At 37.7% G+C, this 15,662-nt stretch overlaps 1 protein-coding gene across 2 annotated transcripts in view; it reads right to left on the bottom strand.

The window, feature by feature from the left end:
- The window catches only part of KIF5B (kinesin family member 5B), a 45,487-nt gene extending 30,702 nt beyond the window's left edge, over window positions 1–14,785 (bottom strand). Inside the window, exons 1-2 of one of the 2 annotated variants that reach the window (XM_037837933.1) lie at window positions 14,192–14,785; window positions 4,827–4,914 (exon numbers count right to left, since the gene is read on the bottom strand). In XM_037837933.1, coding sequence (XP_037693861.1) covers window positions 4,827–4,914; window positions 14,192–14,317 — 214 coding nt within the window. In that variant the 5' untranslated portion in view covers window positions 14,318–14,785. The remainder of the gene's footprint in view (window positions 1–4,826; window positions 4,915–14,191) is intronic. The other variant, XM_037837934.1, reaches the window with a different exon arrangement.
- Window positions 14,786–15,662: the final 877 nt, after the last annotated feature.

Genomic DNA, 15,662 nt, shown 5'->3' with positions numbered 1-15,662 from the left:
CACACAAAAGTTAAACAGTCTATACTTTCACAGCTATTAAGTGATGGAACTGGGATGCAAACACAGACAGTCTTGGCTACAGAGACATGCTCTTTTTGTCTGTTGTTTTTAATTTTTGTTGTGGTAACATATAATCACAACACAAAATCTCATCTTTTAACCACTTTCAGGGATACAATTCAGCGGTGGTTTATTACATTCCCAATGTTGTGCTACTATCACCACCACCCATTATCAAAACTGTTCCATCACCCTAAACAGAAACTCTGTTCCAATTAGGCATTAACTCCCCATTTCCCACTCCTACCTCTTATAAACTGTATTCTAATTTCTGATGCTATGAATTTGCATATTCTAATTATTTCATGTATGTAAGATAAGGTATTTGTCCTTTGGTGTCTGGCTTATTTCACTCAACATGAAGTTAACAAGGTTTATCCATGTTGGTGCATGTATCAGAACTTTAATCCCTTTTACAGCTGAATAATATTCTGTTGTATGTATGTACCATGTTTTGCTAATCCATTCATCTGCTGATGGATACAGGTTGCTTTCAACTTTTGTCTACTGTGAATATTGCTGCTATGAATATCAGTGTGCAAACATCTGTTCAATTCCCTGCTTTCAATTCTTTTGGGTATATATCTAGAAGTAGGATTGCCAGATTCCATAGTAATTCTTTACTTCACTTTCTGAGGAACTGCTAAACCATTTTATGTTCCCACCAATAAGGTACAAGTACTTCTATTTCTCCACATCTTCCCCAACAGCTATTTTCTGGCTTTTTAATAAAATCCATTTCAGTGAGTATAACATGGTATCTCATGGTGGTTTTGGTTTACATTTCCATAATGGCTAATGATGTTGAGCATCTTTTCATGTGCCTTTTGACCATTTGCGTATCTTCTTTGAAGAAATGTCTATTCAAGTCTTTTGCCCAGTTTTCAATTGAATTATTTTGTTGTTGTTGACTTATAGGAGTTCTTTATATATTCTGTATATTAAACCCTTATCATATATAAGATTTCCAAATATTTTCTTCCATTCTGTAGGTTGTCTTTTCAATGTCCAGATAAGGTCCTTTGATGAACAAGTCTTTAATTTTGACAAAGTCCAATTTATCTATTTTTTCTTCCGTTGCTTATGCTTCTGGTGTAAAGTCTAAGAACTCACTGATTAATAAGAAGTCCTGATGGGAAGGTGATAGCATTGCAACATTCTAAATGTGATTAATCCCACTTATGGAATGCTAGGGAGGGGGTGTAATGGGAAGATTTAGGCTATATATATGTTTCCACAATTGAAAAAAAAGACAGTCTAAATAGATGACAATTAAATGCCAAGGATGATCCTGGATGGGACCTGAGGATGGAGGAGAGGAGGCTCAAAGGGACACAGATGGGACACACACACGGCAAAAAGGAAATATAGAATGTAAGCTTTGTATCAATGTTGAATTTCTTGAACTTCTTAGCTATGCTTAATGAGACTGCATAAAAGAATGTTCTTGTCCACGGGAAAGGCATATGTGAATTATATTGCTTGTTCAAAGATATGTGCAGCTTGCTCTCATATGTTCAGAGGACAGAGCAATAGATGATGGATGATAGATAGAGAGGGAGGGAAGGAGAGAGAGAGGGAAAGAAAGAAATGGTGGTGTGACAGGATGTTAAAGGCAGTGGATCGGGGTATCGGGGGAGGGGGGAGGGGTACGATGGAGTTCTATGTATGGGGTTTGTACTGTTTTTGCAACTCTTCCTGTAAGACTGAATTTATTTCAAAATAAAATTTATTAAATTAAAAAAAAAAAAAAAAAAAAAAAAAAAAGAGGTCCTGAAGATCTTCCCCTAAGTTTTCTTCTAGGAATTCTGTAGTTTTTACTTCTTATATTTAGTTCTTTGAACCATTTTGAGTTAATTTTTCTGTATGTGTGAGGTACAGGTCAGAGACATGCTCATAATCACTGTACTGTATTCTCAAAGAGGACAGGAATGAAATATATGGCAAGCTATATCTGGGAAAATCAAAGGTGGATACAGTGCAAATCATCCAGGTCAAGAAGCCATGGTGGGAAACTGGGGCATCAACGAAGATGTCTGGTATGAGGCCTGATAGTCAATAAATAACAACTACTTATCACAGAGGAAACAAATTTACAGAAATCACTCAGATTTCAAATTCAGAAGAGAAAACAAGTAGACAAATTTTGCTCTAATTCTAATTCCAAAGAAACTACAAAAAGGGAAAGATAACAGCCATATACATAATAAAATTATAAACTTGTACAAAATTGACTAAGCAATGCAACTACAGTGGACCATCAAGGGAGTACTACCTGCTTTCAAGGTCATTCCTGGCAGCTTGCTCACACAAATCTCCCTCTCAGAAGAAATCCCGGCTAACCTGTCATGTGGCTGATCCTTGCCTGACTACCAACTGTTTCCAATCATGTCTTCCTCATCTGGTTTGTCTACCAATGGCTGTCCCAAATCCACCCTGCCATGTATTTGTTTCCTGTCCCCATACCTCACCAGGCAGCCACCACCTACCCCAACCCCTTTTCTCTCCCCTTAAATCTATGTAGTACAGTATTGATTGGTAACTCCATCATCACATCCACATCCTTGATTCGACTCTTTCATCCCTCATAACAAGTCCCACTAGCTACTACATCCAGGCTCCTCCAACGTGATAGAGAATATTTGGGTGAAGATAAAGAGACAAAGTAACAGCCAGGTGATGCTTTCCTAACATAAATTACAGAGCTAGCATAGAAGCAAGAGACAGTGAAAGAAACCTTCCATTCTAACAACTGCTCAAGGTCTAGTTTTCTAAAAGTAGAAGTTTAGGATATGAGTTTGTCCCCAAGGACAATTATAGTTGATTAAACAAAGAAAATAATTTCCTCTCTCAGAAGACAGAGGAAACAAATTAACTGGCAACAACCTTGTGTAGTAGTTTTTTAGAAGACTTGGCTAAGGACCACAGTCTATCAAGCATTTTATAAATGATTTAGATCAATACTTTTCAAACTTCAATGTCCTTGACACCACAGTACTTATCAAATACGCTGGCATATTTGATCTCTTAGGAGATGTCTAGTAAGATAAGTTTAAAAACAAAACTCAAAATCTGATCTAGAGATAAAATAAACAAAATGAAATTAACACTTGAAGGCTTGCACTCATTAAAAAACTCAAACACCCAAGTATGGAATGGGGTTTAAAGCTGGCTGCAGCGGATGTGAAAAAGATTTATAAATATAAATTGCTCATGAGTTTGTGAATCAATAATTTTATATTATTTTTAAAGCTATTGTAATCTTGGGCTGCCCTCAATTCGCTCTCTCTCACCAATTCCATTGCTGTAATAATTCTTGGTGGTTTCAGTGTTCATGTAGAACATGATTTCACCAAACACCCTGGCTTCTCAGAACCTTAACCTTACTGTTCCTTGATCTTGGTCCTTTACTCCTTTCAAATGCCAGTTCCCACAGTCATACTCTGAGTCTTTTCATTACTGACTGCACACTGCCTCCATACTCCCAATGTCAAGTATCTACCTCCTATTACTCCTTCTAGGACCCTGAGCCCCATATAACCCTTCACCTTTTTTCACTGTTCCTCACCCCCACCTCATATCCTTTCTCCTCACCATCTTAAGATCCATGATCCACCATTATCACTCCCTTAACTACATGCTCAATTCTCTTGTCCTCTTTTTCACTCGCCTGGCAAAACCTCAATCTGATTAAACCCATCTCTTCTAGCAGCTCACCATAAGTGGGTCCTTAGTGCTGCCTGGCAATACTGCCACATTTCTTTAATCCAACTCACTTCCATATTCCTAGATGATTTCATATCTTTTCCTCAGACCTCCTACCCCATCCTCACTCTACGGGATGACTTTGCTCCCTGTATCATAGATAAAATGGAATTAGTATGAAGAGAATGTCCACCTTTTCCCTCTGTCACACGTCAATAAACCTACTTCTATCCATAAACTCTGCTTTCTCTCCTGCTACTATAACTCTTTGCATTTCTACCTGATCTCATTTTTATACTGAATTCCATCCCCTCTCCCCTGGTAAATGCCAAGGCAAGACAGATTTTATAGAGCTGTCACAAAAATGGGATAAATCATATCACAAAGTTGTGACTATTTAACTGTAAGATTATATAAAATAATAAAAGGCATTTCTGTTGTAATTGGAAATATGTTCAGATAATCACTCTGATCCTCTTAGCTCTAAAGTTCTATGGTTATAAAGAAATGTAAAATTGAAAAATATCCTAGTAGAGGTTAGTAGTACTAACTCCAATGTACACACTTTTTTCACCCTTGGCAATCCCTAATAAATTCTCCAAGAATTTCTCTGTTGAATGTAAGATAAGTCCATGAGAAGGAATAACAGTGGAATACAAGAAAGACTGCCATTTTCTACTATTTTTTAGAAACTTTTCTAGCCATATTGTTTTCATTCTCATGCTGTCTGTTCTATTTCTAGAATTGCTACCTCTGAAACTCTCCTGCGTATACCTAATAGAAACGCATTTCCCAAGAATAAGCGTGTAACGTTATATATTTCTTATAATTTTAACACTCTTTACTAACTACCATATATGATTAGATCATGGAATTTGAGCAACCGTACATATATTAATTTTAGTTGACCTTTTAAAATTATTATTACTGCAATAACTTTCTTCTGCAGTTAACTTAGAAGGGGCATTAAAATGAAATCAACAAAGTTGGGTAAATGGGAAAAAGTCACAAACAAAATTTTACTAAATTGCTAGAACAACTTAGCAGTTAAATATGTTTACCTTTAACAATCTTCTTTGCACAGTCATTATACACTTGCTCTTGAGATGTATTTGACTGGAACACCCGATCAAATGCATAAGGCTTGGACTAAAAAACAACAAAAAAAGTGTTTCAACTATACAAAATGAAGGTGAATGGATATTTCTAAACTCTTCTAAAGATGCGATCATATACTTAGCCTGTAAAATAGGATACCTACTATGCATCACTTCATGTCATTGGATCTTTGAATGGAAGACCTTAGGGGTCAAACACACTAGAATATAAACTCTACAAAACCAAGAATGTCTGTTTTGGTCTTTGTTGTGTTAACAGGGTCTAGTAGAGTAATTAGTACTATGATAGGCACTCAAATGTTTCTGAGTGAATTTCTGTTTAATAAGTCTGTAGACTGACAGGTATTGAGATTCTATGTTCAATATCAGTATCATTTTGCAAATAAGAAAACTAAAACTGGAAAGGTACAAATGTTAATGACAAAAGTAAAATTCAAACCCAGATCTCCTATCTCCAAGTCCAGAACTCCTTCCTCTATTCCATTCAGTTTTTCAGTTTACTGGAATACGTTTGTAATCATTAGTTGATCTAACAAATACTTACTGAATACCTACTATGTGCCAGATACCATGCTAGAATGTTGACCAAAAAGACTTCCTCTGCTTTCGTGGATTGACATTAGACAAATAATTAAGTGACTAGCATTCTGATCCATGCAAAGAGCACTATGTGAGAGTGCTATGAGAGCATATAATTGGAGGACCTGAGCCAGAGGAGGGCTGAAGGATATTAGGGAAACACTAGGAGAAAGGGATGTTTAAGCTGAGAATGGAAGAACTGAAGAAAAAGTAGCACCTAGCTCATTGTCACTCTCTCCAATACTAGTCAGGTAAAGGGGTAAGCATGGGAAAGCAGTCTAGGCATTAGCACTAGGATGCTTCAAGATCCCAAGGCAGAAAGGAGCCTGCAGGATTTAAGGAACTGAAGGAAGCTGTTAAGTTTGAAGTACAAAGAGCAAGGTAAAGAATGGGTCAAGACCCTTCTTCTGGGTTACAGAAATAGGCAGAGGGGAGATAACATACAGTTTCACATACTTTGGTTAAGAAGCGTAAGCAATGGAGTGACTGGGGCTTGCATTTTTCAAGATCACTGAAGTACAATGCAGAGAACGAACAAACGGATACGAATTAATAACCTATTATAGTAGAGATGAAGGTAGCTTAAAGATTGAGAGAAATGACTAGCTTCAAGAAGTATTTGACTGATTTATAAGGAGATGTGATGACTAGATATACAGGATAGAAAAATATTAAGGATGACAATTTTCATGTTTCCAGATGCACAGTATCATTTCAAGAGGAACAGGCTGAGGAAAGAAAGATTAAGAGCTCAAATTTAGATTAACTGAATTTGAGGTGCCTGTGAAATATCCAAATATAGGTAACTGACTTGGATATATATGACTAAAGTTAAGAGAGGTATGAACTAAAGATAAAAATAGGTGTTGACTTATAAATGACTGCAATAATGAGGGCAAATGAGATGACCTAGGACAGGAAAGTGAAGTGAAAAGAAGGGTTAAGGCTGAGTCCTGAGAACGCCAATATTTAGAGGACAGGTAGAAAATGACTCAGCAAGGTAGACACCCATTCTCACACTTTCTGGACTCAGTACCCCTTTATGCTCTTAAATTATTCATGAACCCAACAAGCTTGTTTATGAAAGTTAAATCTATTTAAATTTATTTACTGTATTAGATATTAAAACTGAGAATTTTTCAAAATATTTAAATTGAAAAATAACTCATTACGTCTTAATATAAGTAACATTTTATGAAAAATAACGTTTTTAAAAAAAAAAAAGGTAGTGAGAAGGGTGGCACTGTTTTACTTTTTGCAAATTTTATTTTCAGGTTCTTAATAGACGCAGCAGGAGTCTCCTTACCTATATTTACATTCAACCTGCTGTAATGTTGTTTTGGACAGAGAATACAAAGAAAGCATGGCCTCACACTGACATGTAGATGGAAAAGGGAATATTTTAATAGCCTTTCAGAGAACGGTAGACATTGTTCTTTGATACTGAACTTGACATCTAAACCTGACAAGTGGTGGTTTCTTAACAATTAGTTGCAATGCAGAATTTGAAACCATTACCAGTTAACTTTTTGTAAACTGTTACATTAAAATCCACTGTTCTATCTTGCATTTTGAAGGGATCATTTATTAGTCGTTTGGAAACTTTGTTCAATGAGTTACCCTGATCTTCCAAGTGCTGACACACTTCATTTTGTGTGTGTGTATGTATATGAATGTATGCATGTATATTCACATTCATTCAATATCTGCACAGATCTCATTAGTCTACAAGTATTGGGGAACTGTTGAGCTCACAGAAGCAAACACGAGTTCTGTAAAATCCTAAATTTCTCTTTAAAGCTGGAATTTTATCACTGGCAACAAATAATGATGTTATTTTCTTTGCAGTAATAAGTGCATATATTTTTGAAAAAATGTCTGCCAAATACCCAAGTCTGAATAACCATATCTGTCAGTCATCTTTCAAGTAAAAGCTGTGCCCATGGAAAAAACAGCTAGTTTAGTTTGCAATCCAAACAATCAAACAACAGCACAAGCGATTTCCTCAAGACATCCCCTGTACTTTGAGATGCCGAAGTACTTTATATATACTTCCCATTAATATTAAAAAGAAGTATACTAGAAGGTCATGTACAATTTCATAAGTAATTTTTTATGTTTCATCAAGGACATTCTTAATTCATGAAGGTACCAGCAGTTTCACCCATCATTACTTCTGCATTATTACTGCAAATGTCAACACACTGGAAAATGCAAATAGTATCTAGGTATTCTTTTCAATAGCTTTGACCTTGTAGACCTCCTGAAAGGATCCTAGGGAGCCCATGGACCACATTTTGAGAACCAATGATGCAGTATGAGGAGCCAGAGGGACATGAAAATCAGAATAGAGTGTCCAAGCAAGTCAAGGGAAGAATTTTCAACGAAGGAGCAATTGTGTCAAATATTGTTATAAAGTCAAGACAAAACTAAAGTATCCAAAGGCAAAGGTCAGTTGGAAAGGATTGGAAAAATAATGGGAGATAACCAGAGAATCTGGCAGTGAATCTAAGAAAGACTTTTTAAAGATGGGCAAGACCTGAGTAAAACACTAGCAGGAACAATCTAGTAATCTAATAGCACAAGAGTCTGAAGATGGGGGAGAGGCTTATACAGCGTACAGAAGGAAGGAATGCCAGAAGGAATACTCCTTCTATTCTAACAGGAAGAGAATGGTGCAAATACAGGTATGTTTCTTGATGTAGAAGTGGGAATTACATTATGAAGTCTTCCATTTTCTCTGTGAACTAGAAAGCAAGACTACTGAGTAAGAAGTCTAGAGAAAGAGTGGTTCAAAGGTTTGAAGAAAACAGAAAAGACATGAAAATGGGCATTTTAAGGAATGAGAGAGCTTGGTGAAAAAAAAAAATGAGGTATGACTATGAGGCAGTTTTGGGAGCCCATCTGAGGTTGGTAATCATCTTTATTTCCTTCGTTGTATGACTTGCTCCCAAAACGCTTGGCTATTTAGGTACAATAAAAGAACAGATGAGCAGGAGTTCTGGGTATTTGCAAACAAGTGTCTGATTGTTCCCTAGTTTCTTCTTTAAAAAAAAAAAAAAAAAAAGGAAAAGGAAAAAGGAAGAAACTAGGCCCTAAAATACAAAACAAACATGACCCCGCAAAAATCCTTAATATTATAGAATATCTCCTAGATCTCTGTTGAAAAAGATATCATTTCGTAGAAATTATACCCTGCAGCCTCTCTCCCCAAAGCCTGCAATAACAGTAATAACGAAGCAGACACTCCTAAAGAGCTATCCAAAGTCATTCCCAACTCCCTTAGGACTGCCACTAAAAAGACTGGAAAGCCAAATGCCTGCTTGCCTAATCTTCTTGCAAATAGTGGTTCTGTGATCCAGTTCTGAATAATATGAAGTAAGTGGTGGTCTTCTGGAAGGTCTCAGGGAAGGGTTTTGTTTTTCTGATAAAAGGGGCCATCTCTGCTGAACATCACTTCTTCATGGAAGGAATGCCTGGAGCTGCAGCATCCACCTTGCAAACAAGATGCTGCTGCTGAGAAGTGAACAGTAAAGGATAACAGAGTATAACAGAGTCAGGGTCTTAAATGGTAGCAGTAAGGCTTGTCTCCAAACTTTTTGTTATGTGAGAAAAATAATCCCTTATTTATTTAAGACACTATTAGTTGTTTGTTTCCCCCTCTGCAGCCAAAAGCATTCCTAACCAATATACTAAGATGACCTCACTTTGGCAGCAAGTAAAAACAGGCATCAGTGTTTAATTATTCTTTATGACATATATAAAAGTGTCTCACTAGGATGCTACTGATACATTAATATCCAATTCTACAGGCGTGGCTAAAAAGGACAATTGACTGTTTTTTGTTTTGTTTTGTTTTGTTTTTTTTACAAGATATATTCATGATACACTAATTCTGAAAACAAACAAAAGTGAATCAAAATAAGAGTCACAACCCAGAGATAACCAATGTTAATACTATGTTGTATTTCCTTCCACTCTTTTTTCTATGCAAACAGAAAATATTGTCTCTTTTTATTTATCTAGCAAACATTTATTTAGTGCCTATAAGGTTAACAGATATGGTGCTAGGCATAGGAAAAGCCAAGACGAGGAAGACAATCTTAGAAATAATATTTACTTAGTACATACTGTAGGATTCAAAGAATAACAGGATAAGGCTGGGCAGCCTTGAATACTAAACTAAGATGCTGTATACTAGGATTTAAATACATGTGATCAAATAATGCTAACTGAATTGAAATGGAGACAGTCTCTAAACTTAAAGAACACACAATCTGGTAAAGAAATAAAAAAAGATTGTTGCTGGCCAAAACATAGGTTTAATAACCAGTGTATAAAAATAGTATGAAAGCAAAAATTAAATAATGATTAATTCTTCTTTTAAGAAACAAGTTAATTACTAGAAAACAGATGAAAGTATGAAATATCTGCATCCCTCCAAAATAAGTCAAATAAAATTTATTAAAATAAACAAAGAAATAGAAAGAATAACACTATTGAACTATGCCCTACCTCAATCTACATATCAATAAAAAATAAGTGCTTCTAAACCATTTAGAAAGAGATAGGATTGGTAATAGTAAAGCCTCCTTCAAAAGTAATTTATGCAGCTATTTACACTAGCATCACCTAATAGCAAATATGCAAACTACTATTATGACCTTATTAAAAGAATATTTATGGGCAACCACTAAAAGGTGATATGCAAACAAAAATAATCAAGGAGCTGGGACTAAGCAGAAGGTTATGCTACTGTCAAATAAAAACTTAAGTGCTTAGCATTAAATTGACAAAACAGTCTTCTTAGATTTAATTCCAAAATGAAAATATAATTTTATTAAACAAAATTTTTTATTTTACTTTATTTTATTAAGTAAAATACAAATATATTAAGTAAAACTAATGTTTTGATTAGAGTTCTAGTCATAAAGTTACTGACTGAACCTGGTTTCCTGGGATGAAAAACTAGACTTATGAAACATAAAATTATTTCTAATCGTCTATAATTAAGGTACTCTCAACTAACCATCTTTTAAACAAAACAAAGGAAAACTCAGTATCTGGACAGCTGTATTAAAGAAGCCTAGTTCTCAGCCCTGAAATGTACATGTTGAGGCCCTTATTTCTATTTAGGTTTAAAAATAATCAAAGTTTCAGATTTCCATTTTACAAACAAGATGTACTCACATCTGACTTGGTTTCAAAGGGACAGAACCAAATAGGAATAATTGTATTATCTGAACTGTGATCATACTTTACATTTCTTAAACGAAGTGATTCCTGTTTGAGTGCAGAGACCAGGCTGAACACCAAATTTGGCTAGGAAGGACACCCTTCTGGCAGGGTTATGCCTTCCTCTAGAATTCTGAATAGTAATCTTTTCACCTCACACAGGATTATGTCATATTAGATTTTACTCACTTAAACACTAACAGTATGGTTTGCTCTTTCAGTTTTCAGTCTTCAGGTAGAAGGTTCAGATACCAAATCATCATTCACTTTAAAGAGGAATAATGTTTTGCTTTAGGAAAGGAACTGGGCAAGATGATGTAATTAGTTTTATTCTCTAATTTCAATGAACTACATACAGTGGCCTGTTTTGTGTACTGGCAGCCTCTAAAGTACACCATATAAGGAATTCTGATTAGCAAAGATTCTTAATGATGGAAATGCATTATGTTCTACCTTTACAGTATATAAATAGATAAAAGGAGTTCTTTTTCTATTGATTTTTTTCTGGTGTTTTCAGCAACTTCCCTAGTCCTCCCTTTTTTGTGGATAACAAATTCTCTTATTTTAAAAACCTTGGTTTAAAAGGAGAGAGGAAAAAACTGTCATTTTTTATCTATACAGTTTTCCTAAAACTGACTAAACATAATTTTATTTTGAAGCAAACATTCTATTTGTCTCATTTAAAGGTTTTTATAAGCTGTCATTAATTTTATACAATATGTTAAGATTTACAGCACTTCACCAAGCCCTTAATTACAAAAGTTGCAAAGCACAAAGAGAAACACTATAAAGACTTGCCTGCATGGGGTCATATTAAATTAAAGTCGCTGACATATGAATAACAGGAAAACGTTTTAACAGCGAAGTATCGGAAACTAACCTTAAAGAAAATCTTTAAATTTCTTAAAAATTATTTTCTATATCAGCACTGATTATGCTTCTAATTCAGTAACAGCATAAACTAAAACATACTTACCCTTTAAATTTTTATTTAACTTGAACAAACACTGTAGAAAATGTTTTAATACCACATTTAAAACAATTCAGTTTTAAAAGCTGCATTGCAGCAACTCCCTCCTATTTATTTTGAAATAGGATCAGGATCCAGTAAAATTAACAAAACAAACCAAGAGAGGATTTTTTTCTAGAGATTTTTTTAATTCCACTCTTCCCAGCTGCCATTATAAATTCCCAAACAAGCCTCTTTTGAAAACAAAACAGCTCATTTAGTAAAGTGAACAAAATATGAGACCTCAAATTAATGCACTTATAATATGCAAGAAATTAGTTCCTGAAAATAATGAACCAAATATGTTGCCTTACATTTTTTAAGGATAGTCACTCAGCTGTAATGTATTTTTGCTTATACTATGCTGTTTTTTTTTTCAACCAGACTAAAATGCTTACCAATTTACCTAAAGGCCAACTGTTCATTACTGATTCACAACTCAATCACCTAAGCCATTATTTCCAATATTATCATTTAAATTTATTAACATTACAACTTTTTCCAAAGGAAACTACCTAGAATAGATGTATGCTTCCTGGAGCAATTATTTGTTTCTTTTAGCTCTTTCCTCACATTATATGTCATATTTGGGCTGCAGCAGCAGATTTACTCCCAATCTGTCTTTAATACAGTAATGAATCCTAAATTTTAGCATTTTAGGAAAAGTCTTAGCAATACTTATAAATGCTATATACACAAAAACTCTGGAGGAATAAGACATTCTTAATACGAGCCTGAAAGGAAAACAGCTTTGATGTGTCAACTACTGTTGAAGCTGAGTAATCAGAAAAACTCTGAGAAACTAGACGCCTCATGTATGCCAACTAACCCAGGCCTTGCAAGCTTCCTCTGATTCTATGTAAAAGAGACAATCCTAAAGGAAAAGATGACTGACTCCTTTTGTACTTAACATCTTGGCTTCCCTATGATGTCATTTATAGCAAGAATTTTTCTTGCGGACTTGTTAAGAAAGAACTAGACTGACAGTCTTCACACAGTAGGAGCTGGCAGTTGTTAGTGACCTAATGACTTGTTTGCCAAAAGCCTAGCAAGAGCAACATGCAACTAAGGCATTCATTTTCTAAAGCTGAATTTTGGGAGCCTTCACATAAAACCTCAAAGAGATTATTTGCTAATGCTTTCAATCATCAATATCCCATCTCCTGTGGCCTCTCTGCCCTTATTTCCAAATTAAATTACCCAAATAACATGGCGAATATGGGGTGCCAATACGGAAAAAATCAACACTAAGAATTTGTACCATGAAAGCCATATAGAAAAAGTTCTGCCACATGGCATTACCAAGAAAGGTGAAATTATTTTTGGCCACAGCTCACTGTTCTCTCCATGTAACTTTCTCTCCATGTTAATCTCTTTGAACTGGGAATGCTATTTTAATATCAGAGGCATAAAAAATCAGATATCAAACAAGACAAAGCAAAACAAAAAACCTCACATTCTGCAATCCTTGACAATGACCAGCCAACTCTAGTTAAGTTATGCTTTATCCTACGAAGAGACAATAATCCAGCATCCTTAGGGTTATTTAAATCAATTATTTCAAGTTAGGTCCTAATTGTTAAGTATGAATCTAATACCAAGAATGAGAAAACTAGTTCACTGGTCATTTTTTATCTTTTTCAAGTCTGCTTCTTATAGTTCTCGCTCTCTCTGATATACACCAAAAGTTAAGGCTCTTTCCTAGACAATTAGTTCATAAAACCCAGAAAGGGTGAGATTCTGGATCTTGCTGAACACTTATTTGACGAGATGTGAATCTGCTAGCTCCGCCAGAAGATTAGACAAAATTTGTCAGTCCGCCTCAAAAGGAAACTCACAATTATTTTCAGTCCTCGATTCGCCATTTGTTACTGTTAATATGAAAAGTCACTCATCACTTCAAAGGCGGGTGGGTGAACATCTGAGATACAGGCATATTTGCAGTTATTTTGGTAGTTTTTCTCCACCCGAGCCAGAAACAACATGGTTGAACATTCAGTTATACGTTCCTATAAAACTAAGCGCCTCCTCTACTTAAGGTACAGTAGCGCTGGTCTCACAGCTCAATACTGCTGGCTGAACTCCTAAATTACATCTTAAGTATTTTATGAATGGTAAATCTGGGGGTTGTCTAAAACACTAGCAGCATCACCAACAGTAACGACACACACACACCTAAACACATGCAAATATGCATTAAACTTGCTCCCCGGACGATTCCTCCAGCGCCCCAGGTGGGGGAGTGTCCGAGGCTGAAACCAGGCGCCTCCCATCTCTGGGCGCCGAAGACCCGGGCGGGGACGATCCAGAAAAACCCAGGCAGCTGCACAGTCTCCCTACCAGGGGTTATCTGAACCGCCAAACCCAACTGGGGAGTGCTGGGGACACCACTGCTCCCTCTCAACTCTGCACCTTGCCACTCCCCTGAACTCCGGGTGCAGCCAGGTCCGATGACAAGGGACGGGCGGGAGGGGGAATCACTCACCGCCATCAAGACCGTGTCTTCTCCCTGAAACTTGGCGACGTACTTATCGCCGCGATTCACCTCAGACTCGTTGAGAGGTCTGAAGCGACACATCACTTTGATGTTGCACTCGGCCGGATCCGCCATCTTCCTCGCTGCAGGGGCTGCAGGCCGGGAGCCACTCCCAGCCGCTCAGTCTTGGAGGAAGCGAGCACGAGCTGAGGGTCTGCGCTCCGGGGAGCGCCAGGGAGCCGCGGTCGCGGGGGCACTGAGATTCGGCACACTCCGCGCCGCGCGTCCCCGGGCGGGGCGGCCGGGGAGCGGAGACTGGAAGCGCCGGCGCCGGCAGCCGTCGCCCTGAGGCTCACTTCCGATCCATCATGGCAGCCATGGCGGCGGCAGCCGGCAGAGCGTCCCGAGGCTCCTCAACTTCTCCCTCTTCGGCCGGGGCAGGCTACGGGGTCTGGGGGAATCCAGGAAACCCAGAAAGCCGCCCCCTCCTCCCTTCTCGGGAAAGAACAAGCCGGCCTGACCCGTCTGCCCTCCCGGCTGTGCGCTCGCCGGCTTGCGGGCGACCGCCCGATCCGTCCGTTTCCGCGGCGCAGGCGCAGGAGAGGCGACAGGGCTGTGGGGAGCCGGGGAGGGAGGGGGTGCGGCGGGGAGCGGGGCGGGGAGGTGCGGGCGGGGAGTGGGACGGCGCAGGCGCTGCGGGGCCAAGGCGCCCAGGTGACCAATCGGCTCGCAGTCTCGGCGACAGCTCGTCGCCGAGGGGTTGCAAATTAAAGTTTCTCGGGAGGCTGCTTTGAAAAACTGCCTGCGGATCGGATGGCGGCTCCCCGCCACTTTCCCGGCGGAGAATTCCCCAGAGCTAAGGCGGATGCACTTAGCTAGACACTTTGTGTAGTATGTTTAAATAAAATGATATATGTATACATACATATATATGACATACATAAATATATATATATATATAATATATATAGAAGTGTTTTGCTTTCATTTTGGTCTGGAGAAAAAAATTGATTCCCAGCCCAACTTTTTAGAGCAGGGTATGCCAGAAAAAGGAAGAAGATTTGAATGAGGAGTGGGACATGATTTTCTCTTTGAGAAGTTGCTCTTCCCTGCTAGTCAGCTGGGGAGACCAGAATAAGAAAGGAAAAGGGAATTCCCCCTAGGGAAGAAAGAAGGTTGCTGAAGAAATGTGGAACACTAGGTGTGAGAAGGCCCTTGGTGAATCAGAGGTTCCACTTTGCTGATGATAAATTTTAAGAACTCATCAATCCCAACATCTGAGAAATGACTGACCTGGAGTAAGCAGAAAGTGTAAAGATGTTCTTTAAAGGCCCAGATAAACGTGGACTTTGCAAGTCTGAAGAAAACCCTGCCAAAGTTGATTTGGCTTCCTCCTTTTATAGAAGAAGGATATCATAAAGGCTATCTTCATGTGTAAATGACTCTGAGGTTCTGGGGAAGGAGAACTGAAAAGACAATT

Source organism: Choloepus didactylus, chromosome 5 (genome assembly GCF_015220235.1).
Source record: "Choloepus didactylus isolate mChoDid1 chromosome 5, mChoDid1.pri, whole genome shotgun sequence".
In the NCBI taxonomy this organism is placed as follows: Eukaryota; Metazoa; Chordata; class Mammalia; order Pilosa; family Megalonychidae; genus Choloepus; species Choloepus didactylus.
The sequence above is the reverse complement of the archived record's forward strand: the minus strand, read 5'-3'. Positions and strand labels throughout refer to the sequence as shown.